We start from the raw sequence: 14,430 nt of genomic DNA, 5'->3' as shown, positions 1-14,430 counted from the left end.
CTTATACAAAAAACTTTACAGGAAAGGGCCTACTAGCATAGAATGATAATTTTGGTTTTTAGAGTCCTAAACATCTTCCTCCATTCCTCTGATGAGCTGTTTGGCAAGGAAAAGAAAAGGCAACATCTCTAAGCACTAAAATTGCTAGCCCGTTGACATAGTTCCACACATTATCAATTTCATCCCAATAGCACAGTGAATGTGCATAATTTACTCTCTTTTCTTCGAGAACACACACCAAGACACCAAGTTATGATTCAGGATGGAAAAAGAAAGGAAACAGAAGGCAGAGAGGAGCCGATGATAGCAGGAAACCACGAGTAATATACATAGAGGAAAAAAAAAACTTTGGACATCATAACATTTCTCTAAGGAAATCCAGCTTCAAAAAAGCACAGAAGAAAATGAGTTACTCCAAAGAGGGGACCTGTAATTGCTAATAAACAAAACAAAAGATATGAAGAGATTAATATTAGAAAAAAAAAAAAAGAGGTTGAGTCAAGATTAGAATTTAGACTGCGGAGACAAACCCTCACAGAATGGGAAATCACAATGAAATGACCAAAATAACTTAACTACAGCAAACAGTTTTTTTTTATTTTTTTTAAAAGGGAACTAGGAGCCTAGGATTTGAGTTTGCTGCCAATTACTACAGCAGAATATGCTTCTTGTAATGGATTTGTACCATAAAAGCTGGTATTAGAAGTTAGCTGAGTTAATAAACTCAAATCCAGGTAGATACAATTCTTTCAGATTTCTGAGTAGATAACTTCAATGGCAGGCAGATTCAAAACACTGAATTTCAGAAGCAGAAGAAGGGCAGAGATCAAGCTATTGTGTCTAATGGACAATTCAGGAACATGACACTTACAAGGCAACATGATCTCAAATCAAGCATTATGACATGGATCAGGCCTACATGAGTAGAAAAGGGAATATAAACATTCCCCACAGCATTTACAAGCTTTAAATTCCGAGAACTATATCTCAGAATCTCAAATTCTCAGATCTTAAGCTGACAATCTGACATTGACTGACATGGAAGAGCATAAGAGGACATGAAAAGCAGATGCAGTTTCTGAACGAATATTATAGCAAAAAATAAACCTGAGAAGCTATATAGTAGGAGGAATGGAGGAAAAGCATATGAACACCAGAACATGCAACACTGGTTTGATTATTATGTTCAGTAGAAGAAAAACCTTTCAGTCAGAAACAATATGTTATTTATGGAAACTGCAAGAGTATAGATGGATAGCACAAAGTCAAGAAAGGATTGAAGGATCCTAACTAAAGCAAGGCAGCCCGCAAAAGATGAGTAGACTAAGTAGCCATGAGATCTAAGCTCCATCTAGACAGATCTGTGTGCGAATCCTCTGGCACAATATCTTGATTGGCATTTTTGATGGAGACAAACTGGTGGAATATTCTAAAAAGGAGAACTGATGGAATAGCCTAGAGAAAGTGTATAGAGAATAACACCCTTATAGTCCAGTTTCAACTTTTCTACAAAGAAAACACTTAAGTAGCCATAATGAATGCCTGAATTAAATTTTCAGCTGAACGCTTCTGCTCAGGTGTGCCAGATATATGTGCCACACGGTCTCCACGAGAAGACTTTGGATCAGAAATCTCTATTACTGCTCCAGATATCTAGAAGACCAAAAAAACAAGCGAAATTCCAAAGAATGTTAGATACTTAAAGCCTCATCATTCGAAACAACACAAATAGGAAAGGACTCACAGAAAAAGAAAGAGAGCTTAAGATCAGCAAACACAAATCAAAAAAAAAAAAAAAAACCTTCACTCCATACATATAGTCCACAAATTCAAAGTTCAGTTTCATGTTGGAAAGTAAATGTCTAGAGCTGATTAAATTTCTTTAAAAAAATCTCACTCAAACTTCAATTTGATGAGTTAGTGGACATAACAAAACCATAGCTCTTCTATTCGTTATAGAAATAAGATAAGCTGAGTTTAATTGATGAGCGGATGAGGTACTCAGGTCCTTAAGCTTATATCTGGCCCTATCAGAAAATAAAGGTACAGAACTACTCAATTACTCATAATTTCAAAAGCTCGTCTTGTAATAAACTAATAACATAATCAAGCCAAGAAAAGAAAATAAGAGAATATGCAATGGTTGAGTGAGCATGGGCTCAGCAGTGCCAAATCAGTTAAAGCTTCAACTGTCTGAAGTTACGATCATAGACATAAGTTGAGTAGTCAATCTAGTGAATCTTAAGCAGAGATCAGTAGTACATAGCTTGACTCAGTCATTAACAGCCATAAAAAACACATTTTGAGCGCATAGACTAGTAATAAGCAGCTACGTAAAGATAAGGTTATCAATAGGAATGAAACCTCTCAAAGCTCAGCTATCCACCCAGATATGTCAGCATGTGTTTCAACAATGTATACACTAATGACACATGAGCAAAACCAAAATGGAAAATCTCACATCAAATCGGAAAACAGAATGTACCTGACGAATATTGGAAAGATTAGCCCCGCTTTTTCCAATAACTTTACTTACTGCACTAGCGGGAATCATTATCTCCAGAGTAGAGGATTGCAGCAATCTGTTCCATGCCATAACCAGAATAGAAAACAATCAACACAGGCAAAAGGTTTAGCTAGAAATGAAAATTGGGTTTTTAAGCAAATAATAATAATCATACCCTCCATAAAGCTTGGATGAATACGAGGATCCATATCCATCATCTCCCATCTGGAATGTACAAAATCAAGAATAAAATTACTCGACATAGAAGAATAAAAACAAAGACCTAAATCCAGCCTCCAGCCAACATATATTTTGACTGTTAAGTAAAACTGTAAACTATTGTGTGTGTGTGTGTGTATATATATATATATATATATATATTCAACTAAACAACCCAGAATCAAAGGGAAAAAGAAAAAAAAAAAAAACCATGGAAAAATTTGTAAGTGCTAAGTGAGGGGAGGAGGTAGTCTTGAGAAAATAACTTAGAAATTATTTCATAAAATCTATATCTTCGATTAGATGATTAGATATGCAAGGGGAACATAATAAACAATATTAAATAAACCTTTAAAATCCTTTGTTTCTGCAACCAAACCCCAGATATCTACAAGAGAATAAAGGGAAGGAGACACAACAACTCATACAACATCAATATTAAATGATCGGCAAAATGAGGAAGTAGGCAGCGGCGAATTTAGAAATATAATCAAGTGGGGCCAAAATACTTTTGTTTAAAATCTATTAGGATCAAGTGATCAAATTTTGATAGAAAATATGACATTCAAAATTTTACACTTGAAAATTTTTATTTAGCAAATTTAAGTGGGGTCAAAGGACCCCACTTAGGACAATGTGGCTCCACCACAGGAAGTAGCTATTGTGCGGCGTGAACACCATACCCCATACTGAGAATTCAAACCAGAATTCCAGAGGGAAGCACGTAATCCAACATAAAGATGGGATTTGTGCTACACCATAGCCATAACAATCATAAATCAACACATTAGAACCCATAAGCTTCAAGCCAACATTATAAGGAGGTTCTCTTTTATACATAGATCAGAATATCAGATCAGTAACAAACACAGATCATTGCAGCTAAGGGGAAGGTACAGTTAAAGAGTGAATTTAACATACCGACAATGATCCATATTTGTAATGGCTACTAGATGAATACATGCCAATATTGCCAACCCCACCTCCAGACTCAGTTCTTGGTTCATAACCCAAAGGGTTGACTGGAGGAACAGTTTGTAAAACAGGAGGCAGTGAAAATCCACTGCTACCAGGGTATAAAGAATCAGGAGCAACAGAAGGATTGCTAGCACCAGCCTTATCTTTCAGAGCATCATCACGGAGCCTAAGAATAATTTGTATAAGTGCATCTCTGACATTTTTAACTTCTCCAGACACCTAACATGATATAAGAAGTAACAAAAATTAACTCAGCTACAAGGAATAGTTTTAAAAACTTAAGAATTATAGGATTCGTACCTCAACATATTCATCTCCTTCATCAGCACACTTGGGATTGTCTACTTTTGAAATCCGGATATCAGCCCTGGTCCTTTTCCTAATCTCATTGATTATTGAACCGCTCTTCCCTATAATGCACCCAATATTTCTAGATGGAATAAGAAGGCTCATGGTAACATTTTCAGCATCTTCATTGATCTTTTCTTGAAGTAATAGGACAGCTTCAATTGCCTTTGATTGTAGATCATCCGATGACTGCCATGAAACAGCAATTTTATCACAAGAGTTCCATAATACAAATTTTAAAAATATATTATTAAAATTTAACCAATACTTAGCAAGAAGTCTTACGGTAATAATTGACAATTCCCGTACATACAATACAAAGAGCATATACACTCATGTCAGCCAATACAGGATAAATGTAATTTTTAAGAAGGACAACAGCAATGACCAAGCAAGGCTTGGCTTGGTGGAAAGGTTTTAATCTCGCAACCATGAGTTTTGAAATCACACTCACAAGGGGGAACGTCATATTATAATATTTTTTTACCTTATCTATAGTAATATATAAAGTGAAAAGGGGTTTTGGGTGATAAATTTTTCTTTTCCCAAAATACCCCTATCATCTTTAATTTTCTATATAAAATAAAAAAATAAAAAAAACTACCTTTATTATTTTATTTTTTTTTTACAAAAAAAAACTACCATCAATTAAAAAATAAAAAAATAAAAACTACCATCTTCTATATAAAAAAAAATTAAAAGCTACCTTAATTAAAATAAAATAAAATAAAATAAAAAACTACATTACTATCCTTTTTTTAGAGAAGTCATATCCTTCTATTGCCTCCATAATTTCATCAATTTTTAAACTCACTAATACTTTTTTAATTAGGAATTTTTTTTTTTTTTTGGAAGACTTTTTTTTTAATTAGAATTAGGTAGATAATATTTCATGAAAAAAAGGGAGAAATGAGACACATAAATTTCTTATAATGCACACGCAATATGGGTGTGTCTCATAGCTTGTACAGATAATTAAAAAGCATATCTACTTTAAAAAATTTAAGTTTGTCTTTCAAGACTAGAATAACAGTTGCAAAGTGGAAAGAGGGAGGGAGGGGGGACTGTTAAATTATGACAATTTTGTATCAATTTAATGGAGGCCACTGAACTTATATGCACCCAAAAGAGGGGGGGTGGGGGGAATCAGCCATTCAACTCTACATTTATATCCTCATACACACTAACGAACTAAAAAAATGATTTGATAAGAAGGAACCTAAGAAAGCATCAATGATAAATATCCACACAATACCACAGGGGAAAAAATCCACATTCCAGAAATGCAGTGATGATGATTCAAAAAACTTACGAAAAGGTATATACCAAATATTATCCCTTCCATTCATTCATTACTACTAATCAAACTAATTGATTATTAATTTATTCAAAAAAAAACAAAAACTAATTCATAGGTAATAGTTTCTAGGTGGCATGTGCTGTCAAGAGTACAACAGCAGGAAGAAACCAAAATGCAAGGCAAAATAAAAAACACAGTGGGAGTCAGCCATTCAACTCTACATTTATATCCTCTTAAACACTAACGAACTAAAAAAGTGATTTGATAAGAAGGAACCTAACAAAGCATCAATGGTAAATATCCACACAATACCAAAGAGCTTTTAGCTTTGTGGGGGAAAAAACCCACATTCCAGAAATGCAATGATGAATTGATGATGATTCAAAAAGCTTAAGAAAAGCTATATACCAAATATTATCCCTTTCATTCATTCATTACTACTAAACAAACTAATTGATTGTTAATTTCTTCAAAAAAAAAAAAACCTAATTCATAGGTAATAGTTCCTAGGTGGCATGTCAAGAGTACAACAGAAGGAAGAAACCAAAATGCAGGGCAAAATAAAAATCACAGTGGAAACAGGGTAGTAACAGAGAAGATTAGAGAGAAGACATATGTTAGTTGTAGTAATAAAACAGAAGTCATACCTCAGTTGAAGTTACAGTAATCAAACATTCACTGCACTTATCTCGGGTAGCTTTAGTATCATCAACCTCAATGTGTGTACCACTGGCCTGTCTTACACTTTTGATAGTACACCCTCCTCTCCCAATGACACGCCCAATCTTATCAGAAGGACATAAAACCCGTATTGTCAGCTCCTCAGACCGAGAGGCCCCATTATAACCAGGGACAACAACAGACCACATGCCTCCTGAATCAGCATAGCCTGGAACAGAAAGTTCTGGTGCATGAGCATCCATTAGAGAAGCAGACCTAGAAGGAGCTATGGGATCAGTATAAAATCCGCTGGCAGGATAAACAGGCATGTCAGCAGGAATAATGATGCTTGGTGCAACCTCGGGCACACTAGTTTCAAGGGAAATTTCTTCTTTAGGAGCAAACTTATACATGATTGCAGAAACAGCAAACAGCGCACTTTTAACAGCCTCAGAATCTCCTGAAATCTGATTAAAGACAGAGATTTAACAAAAGCAAAAGATTGACATCAAGTTACAGAAGTGTTTTCCAATATGAAGAGATAAGTTGAAAACACCTTAGATATCAAAAAGCCAGTAGAAAGAGCAATAACGATAGTGAGCACTCTGCCCGAGCTATTCAAACTTTAGAGCTGTTAAAAAACAACTCTTGGCATGAAATTTACAAATACAAGAATTAAATCTACATGCCATATTGGCTACTCAAATTACAATTGCTATAGCCAGTTCAACAAACTTTGGACAACCTGCTTATAGCAACACAAGCAACAAGATTACAACATCAATTGATGATAATCACCAATTCAACACTGTAGAGAGGCAAGGTTATCCTTACTGTGCATAAAGATTACAAATACTAATTTCCTTTATTTTACCTTTAAAAAAAACAACTTGCAAAAGATGGCAAACTAAGAAGCTGCATAAGAAAATTTGAAAATAATTCACAAGTATACATGCTGCTGCACAATGATAAGATTAATGCAAAGGGATGCACCTCATGCAAGAACTTGTAAGCTAAGAACTACACATAACATAAACTTATTCCAAAGAGCGACTGACCTGAACAAAATTGTCAAAATCCATAGCACACGAATGACTCGGGTCCGTATCATTTTTACGAGTGACCCTAATATTAGCCCTTGTATTGCTTCTCAATTTCTTTATAGTGGTCCCCGACTTGCCAATTACATTAGCAGATTGACTAGCTGGGACGAGAATGTTGCACTCTTCTATATCTTTTTGCCTCCTCTCAGAATCACCCAAGCTGGACAATGCATTAGCAATGGCAGCATGCATTCTAAGAAGAGCATCTTGAGCAGGGCAAAGGGGTGCATTATTGGTATACTCCTCATCAAATTCAATATCTAACTTCTCCTTTACATAACAATAGATAGTAATCACCCTTTCCTTGGCACCAGGAAATGGATCCACCACCTTCACCTTCGCTCTCGTCTCCTGTCTTATCGAATTTATCACCTTTCCAGCTTTACCGATCACACTACCGATAACCGTGTCAGGACACAGAATCCTGTATGCAATCAATTCATCACCACCCTTCTCCTCCTTATCAGTCCGTCTTCTCTGATTCTTACTATCCCCATAGTTTTCTCTCTGACCTCGATATCGCTTGCCCGTTTCACCCATATATTGACAATTATCTACAAAGGGAAATTTTGATTCAAATTTTAATACAATCCAACAACAGAACCATCAACCCTAGAATTATGCAGATTTAGTAGCCAATTTACTTCACTACATGCACATTTTATAAGTCAATTTTATTCACAGAAATGATAATTCCATGCAGATAATTACATTATATCAGGCTCTTTCACAGCATAAAACTTTAATCCATAATTTTAATCTTTTGCCTCAAAACCAACTATTCTTTCAATCAAATCTTATTTCTATCGATAATTCAATCGAAGCCCACATTGTGAAAATTAAGGCCAATGAATAAGTACCCATTTCATGATAATCAAGTAATCAACCATTGTTATAGGGATTTTATAGAATAACAATCAGCAAAAACTTGATTAAGAAAAACCGGATTCCACAACATCATTCCCCAAACTTGTAAAATTGAAACATACCTCAAGATATCCAAAATGATTTTTTTTTTAAAAAACTTTTGTTTCTACCCCAGAAATCGAAAAAAAATAATTTAATTATAAGTAGAATTCTAGAAATCTAACATAGAAGAAAAGCATAAAGAAACAGAATTTCTGTAAAAGGGATAGGAGTTACTAACCAGAAAGAGAGGAACTTTGGAGAAGAGAGAACACGAGGGCTTCAACTTGAAGGATATGCAAGGATCCTATGAAATCAAAAATTAAAATCCAAGACCATTAACAATATTACATACCAACAATACAAAGTAAGTCATCTTTACTTCGTCGGACTATGACATTCTTTTGGTTATGGCTCTACTTGGCTAGGCCCATATTGACCATATACGGTTTTGTTCGATTCATAAAGTTTGGTCTTTTAGTCATGTTCGACATAGCGTTTTATGTAGCAGTTAGTAATGTTTTTGATTTGATTAAAATGCTAGTTGGAAAATTTTTATTACAAATGGTTAGATCTAGCTCTAACATAAGAACAAGTGTTGTCTTGTTTTCATTGTCGACAAGCACCTGTATTTACACCTCTTTATTTAATTTTTACGAGAGGAAGAAATTAAATTAGGTCTTTTAGTTAATTCATTCATAGTTAGACATGTAAAGGTCCAGCACATGATCGAACCGACAATAATTAAAGTCCAATTGACCCATAACGAAAACCTGATTTACTTTGTTCAAAAAAAAAAAAAAATGATTTCCTTTCGTTGAGTCCAGGAGTTCGATATATGATTTTTATCTTCCACATATGGACCATAACTAGATTCAATAGTTTGTTTCCAAATATTATATTTAGAAACTGGTTGTAACTAGTTTCAATTTTCAATTTTTTTTAACCGAAACTTTTTTACTACCCAGTTATATTCCATCTTTTTAAAAACATTATTTTAAATAAGTTAGTGAACCCTAATGACTAGGTTGAATAATTAGTCACTAAAGCCAAATGAAAATCTCATGACCTAAATCTAAGGGGTCATTTATTAATATGGAAAGTAGAAATGCCTATAAAGTTACAATCTATGAGAATTATTGTACAAGATGATACCGGTGCCGATATGGTATAGGAAACTATTGGCTGAAATTTTTCCCCTATCCTATTCTATATCGGTATTCTTACCATATCGGCCTACTCTCGTTAGCCATTTGGAGAGCTCCTCCCAATCACATGGATATTCACCGCCCACTTGTTATGCCAGCTACGTGGACCGACACATGGCACCATCTTGGTTATCTTTCTATAAATACTACTCAAGCATAATTCACTTTTAAGCTATGTACGATTTCATCTCTCTAAACCCCTCTCTCTCTCTCATTTCCTTTCTTACTCATATCGACCAGACTTTAGTATTAGAGCGCTTATTCTCGGATAAATCCCCGGATTAGTTAATTCATGTTGACTATGCGGGTACCCACTTAGATGATAAACTTTTACCAACTCCATACATTAATACATTAATTACTGGAGCTCACCCAAAACAATTACATTCCATCATAAAATTAATGAAAACTGCTTAAAGTATTTGGTTAGCAATGGAGAAAGTAACTTTTGGTAGAAATTTCTATATGGCTTTTCTGGTAGTACTTGAGATTACAAAGACTCGTACTTCACCTTATGCAAAGATATGTACTTGCATGCTAAGGCACTTGTACTAGCAACATATGCATTAAAAAATTCCCACCTCCTCCAAACATATAGTACTCTCCACATATTACTATAACTCAATCATGTCTAAATATTCTTCATTGGACTCATGAAACCCATAAACTCTTTCAACTTTCTCTCTCCTCTTCCTCCCTCTCTAACCTCCAATTTTAATCATTTTAACTCCTTAATTCCAGCTTAATCTTATCTTTTGCCCATTTTTTTATAAAGCTTCTCACTTTATTTTATTCTTTGTTTTATATTCACTTTGTATGTTGTACACTTGTACTACTCATATTATCTCGTAGTACTCCCCTCTTCTTCCTATCAAATGAACGTACATCCACAATATTTACCTCATCCTTACCTTTTGGCTCTAATCAACTGCTCAATGAAGGTGCTTTTGATGATTTTTTAGCTCTTAAACCAAGATTAATTGGTTAGTTCATCTTCCTCTCTTGCCTTAAATTTGATTTATTCTCTTATATTATGTGACTTAGGTATAATATATGTTATTTTAATCTATTGTATTTGCTATACAATTCATTTGTCATACTACCATACTTGTATTTTTCCCAATCATATAAACTTTGCAACTAGTTTTAAAACATTGTTTTCATGCTTGGTACTAGGTAGTACATGTAATTATTTAGTAAGTATTGTACTTTTTTTATTAATCATGTCAATTAACCATTTGGTATCTTTTCGATTTTAAAATTAAAGATAAGAATAATCATTGTGTCACAGTTAACCTGACGCATATTATAAAAAGAAACAGACTTTAAAAGTCAAAACAATGATTGTACTTAAAGTATTCGAAACAACCCGTCTCTTTTTTAAGAATACAAGATTCATGAAAGAATCATGTTTTATGTTAATTATGATAGAGTTTTCTTCCTAACTATTTATTATAACGCGGTCTAGATGGTTATGATCCATTCTATTCATTGGTCATCCCTGATCGCAATCATATAAAAGCATCGATTATTTATGTATTATTTACTTTTATGTCTAACCCTCCTTTTGGAAATCCCCTCTACAATGAGGAAGATGACTTCTCTTTCCCATATCAACCACCAAGTGATGATCCCATTAATTTTCCACCTCTTATTGAAGATCAAACTACTTTGCCTAATACATCACCAATACCCATGTCAGAGTACCAAGATTTAAGCATATTTCTTGGTGAAGATCATTTAGAAGATTATACACTAATAGAACAATATGGTCCCAACATACAGGACCCAATTAATTGGGTTAGTCCAATTGAACAGGTTGGTCTTGAACAACATGTACAGCAGGGTACAGCAGCAGAGGGCTCATCTCAGGGGCATCATGAGATGCAATACTACTATCCCACTACGACGACAACGATGATGACAACGACAACGACAACGATGATTGATGATCAAACTGCTGCCCCCGCAGATGGGGGTGTTAGAGAAGGATCATCTAGTAAGAAACTTGATCACAATGCTAAGGAAAAAGTAAGGAGGATGAAGCTTAATGAAACATTTTTGGCACTTCGTTCTTTGCTCCCAGATTCTAGAAGAGCTAAGGTACTTTTTAACATTTTTTACATGCTATATTATTGTTTTTGTTGCTTGTATAAATAACTAAGCAGTTATCATTTGATTGATATATTCAATTAATACAAAGTAAAAGACAAGAATATCTCTGCCTCATGCACCCTTCAAAGTTCAAACATACAGTAAATCATATTTCAGCTAATTTAAAGTGGTCTTGTTTATAATTAAGTGTATTTTGTACATAAATCATCAAAACTTAGGTCTATTAATTCTGCTTGAAGATGGGAAGGATTTTAACCTAAGACACCAAATTAAATCACAACAATAGGACACATATATGATATTATACACCTATATATGGGTGACTTCATTAAGAGATTTTTTATGTTAGATCACTTAGATGATTTTAGGTTGTCCTTAATTATTGGTCTTTCAGAGATTATTTCTTTGTTATAAGTGTATGCAATGCTCAGTAATTAGGCTATTTTCTCCTTATCTTATTACAAGTAAGTTTCAGCCAAAAAAAAAAAGCAAGTTATTAGCACCATAAGTTCAGTTCAGCAGAGATAAGCCAAGGAAAGTTAGAGCCCGGAGAAAAGGCACCTAACAAGTACACCCAATTCGATACAAAAATACAAAAAGCCTACTTATGTATGTATTCTAATTACATAGATTTGATTGCAACCCAATACATAACCTGCTCCCTTGAAGCTCATTACAGCTAACAAACCGAAATAACTAACCCTATAACAAACCTTAATTGAGGTGAACTATGAAGTATTCCAATTCAACTTGAAAAACAAGGCAAACTTACAAAGACTTGAACCATGCTTTGCTTTCTTTACCAAAAAAAAAAGGAACAAACTCCTCATGATTTAAAAGGCAAAAGGTCTGCTTAGGGCTGCCTAAACATTTTCGATGAGCCCTCTTTCAACACAACAATTTCTTAAACATTGAGCTTGATTCCAGGCTGATAAGTGATAACTCATATTCATTAGCAAAGATGGCACAAAGCCACAAAGGCACAAAGTGAACCGAACCTTTCAAACATGCATGACTCGCAATAAAGGAGGTGGGCGATAATACAACAAGATCAGTTCAAGCATAATTTACCACTTTACCTACTACAATTCTACTATTTAAAGTTTATAATTGAGATTGTTTAAGAATAATTGTAAACTTAAGCCTCTCTAATCCCTGCCAGCACCAAAGGGGTCATATACACATATCTCTGAGAATGCGACTTTCTGAAGCACTTACAAGTGTAGATTATTAATTGCATCTCATAGGATACTCTGAGAATGATTATATAATTGCATCCTTCTTCCTGATTCTTATATGATGGGCATACTTGCTACTGCAACACACTTGTGTGCAGTGTACGACTCTTGATTAATTGACTGGCATGCACTTACTCTAATACATGGACAAATTTGCAGAAGAGGTGGAGTGGACCATATATAATTGATAGAGCCCTTGATTATGTCCCTCAGCTTCAAGCTGAGATAGAGAAGCTTACACTCGAGAAGAGCAACATGTTATCAGTGCTAGGGAAGAAGCAGCAACTTGTTGTAGGTAGCAGTGATGCTCATGATGCAAACAAAGATAAAAAGACACTAACAATCTCAATGAATGAAGTAAAAAGCGGTGAAGTGGTAGTACAAATATGTGAACAGAACAACAAAGATGGTATCTTGTCCACTTTGATTGAGAAATTAGAAGGTCAAGGCATCCATGTCCTAGGTGCCTCTTCGCAACGTGCTTGTGAAGACAGATCCTGCTTCCATCTTCATGTTCAAGTATGTTTTCTTTGCCTATCACAGACATACATTAAATCTAGTATGTCTACTGAATTACTAAGTAGAGAAAGTGCATGACTTGGGCTGCAAACTGCATGAAAAACTCAAGAGGTTTCAGTGATTAGAAGTGTGATTCCTTAACTAAGGTTGAGATCAGAGTTTGATATTATGATGCCTTTGTGCCTTCTCGCAGTCTCAGAAGGCCAGAAGCAAGAACAATTTCGTTCTTTTCACCTGAAAACCTCTAATATAAATTTATTTGTCTAACTTGTTAGCCCTTACATTGAACATTTGACCTTAGCTTGGATAGCCCTTATTTAAACTTATTGTTGAGCTTTGGAATTTATGAATTTTAAGGTTGTAACTAACTGATTTAGTATACATGAAATGCAACTTACTGTGCATTGCACCGGTCACATCTATACTCAGTTTAGCACACTTCAATGCCAAAGCTAAGGGTACTGAACTACTGATAATAGTTACAAATTTAAGGGTGAAAGATTAAGGTTTTTGGGAGCGAGTAAATACTTTTATTTCTTCATATCTTCTCAACATATATTTTATGCGTGCATTATGTATGATCATGCGCAATATGTATGAGCTATATGAAGCTACTCTATGTGAAACTATGCATATAATTACTGTGTTCAACTCTTGTGCAGATGGGAGAAAGCCCAGTTGAAGCTGATTATGTTGCAGTCTTACACAAGAAGATCATTTCCTGGTTGTCCTAGTATAGAGAAAGATATGCTTTATATGATGACTGATTAAGATTCACTAATTACGAAATTGAAGCCTGCCTCCTATTTTTCATAAAGGAGAAGAACTATGCAATTTTTTGGAAGACAAACTACAGGACATTTGAAAATCGCATGAAGAATCACATCCTCGTATATATGTGCATGCAATTTTTATGCTTCATTAACTTACTTGTAGTTAATTATGATTTCATTATATGTATACTTTGAGGGATTGTTTCTTATAGGCAACAATTTATCATTAGAAATTAGAATAGGATGATTTTTCCTACAATCTACAGTTCTATGGACTAGTGTTGTCTCTTTATGAATTATGATTGTTGAGTATCAATTTCAATTTTCAAACCCTTGAAACATGGGACACACAAGAGTCAAACGCGACAGTTTATAAAGTTATTGCACAAAATGTAGCACCATCCCAACAAAATTGTATCCAAAGGCCGTATCATTATTGAGCTTTTAAAATAAAAATTAACTCAGCAACAATACACACCATTACTTTAGATTTTTAGAACATAGCAACGTCCCAACAATCAAACAAAATTAAAATTTGATTCAGCAAACAAATACAC

General features: G+C 34.4%; 2 protein-coding genes across 2 annotated transcripts; one reads left to right on the top strand and one right to left on the bottom strand.

The window, feature by feature from the left end:
• Positions 1–1,147: 1,147 nt before the first annotated feature.
• Positions 1,148–8,386, bottom strand: LOC145605123 (KH domain-containing protein At4g18375-like). The gene is made up of 8 exons (XM_081661149.1): positions 8,262–8,386; positions 7,070–7,668; positions 5,999–6,478; positions 4,004–4,240; positions 3,647–3,922; positions 2,682–2,731; positions 2,486–2,582; positions 1,148–1,653 (listed from the first exon to the last, which is right to left on the bottom strand). Exons 2-8 carry the CDS (start codon positions 7,652–7,654, stop codon positions 1,522–1,524), a joined length of 1,857 nt encoding a protein of 618 aa, XP_081517275.1. The 5' UTR covers positions 7,655–7,668; positions 8,262–8,386; the 3' UTR covers positions 1,148–1,521.
• A 2,011-nt stretch (positions 8,387–10,397) lies between these two features.
• LOC145591769 (transcription factor bHLH160-like) lies at positions 10,398–14,199 on the top strand. Its single transcript, XM_081648273.1, has 3 exons — positions 10,398–11,331; positions 12,741–13,100; positions 13,763–14,199. Exons 1-3 carry the CDS (start codon positions 10,780–10,782, stop codon positions 13,832–13,834), a joined length of 984 nt encoding a protein of 327 aa, XP_081504399.1. The 5' UTR covers positions 10,398–10,779; the 3' UTR covers positions 13,835–14,199.
• Positions 14,200–14,430: the final 231 nt, after the last annotated feature.

This window comes from Chenopodium album, chromosome 2 (genome assembly GCF_948465745.1).
Source record: "Chenopodium album chromosome 2, dcCheAlbu1.1, whole genome shotgun sequence".
Lineage (NCBI taxonomy): Eukaryota > Viridiplantae > Streptophyta > Magnoliopsida > Caryophyllales > Amaranthaceae > Chenopodium > Chenopodium album.
This window is presented reverse-complemented; position numbering and strand designations above follow the sequence as displayed.

Coding starts and splice junctions, on each gene's coding strand:
- LOC145605123 (XM_081661149.1), bottom strand. CDS start 7,654: ATGGGTGAAACGGGCAAGCGATATCGAGGTCAGAGAGAAAACTATGGG. Junction 6,479..7,069: donor ATTTTGACAATTTTGTTCAG/GTCAGTCGCTCT, acceptor GTCTTTAATCAG/ATTTCAGGAGATTCTGAGGC. Junction 4,241..5,998: donor TTACTGTAACTTCAACTGAG/GTATGACTTCTG, acceptor GTTTCATGGCAG/TCATCGGATGATCTACAATC.
- LOC145591769 (XM_081648273.1), top strand. CDS start 10,780: ATGTCTAACCCTCCTTTTGGAAATCCCCTCTACAATGAGGAAGATGAC. Junction 11,332..12,740: donor CAGATTCTAGAAGAGCTAAG/GTACTTTTTAAC, acceptor ACAAATTTGCAG/AAGAGGTGGAGTGGACCATA. Junction 13,101..13,762: donor GCTTCCATCTTCATGTTCAA/GTATGTTTTCTT, acceptor ACTCTTGTGCAG/ATGGGAGAAAGCCCAGTTGA.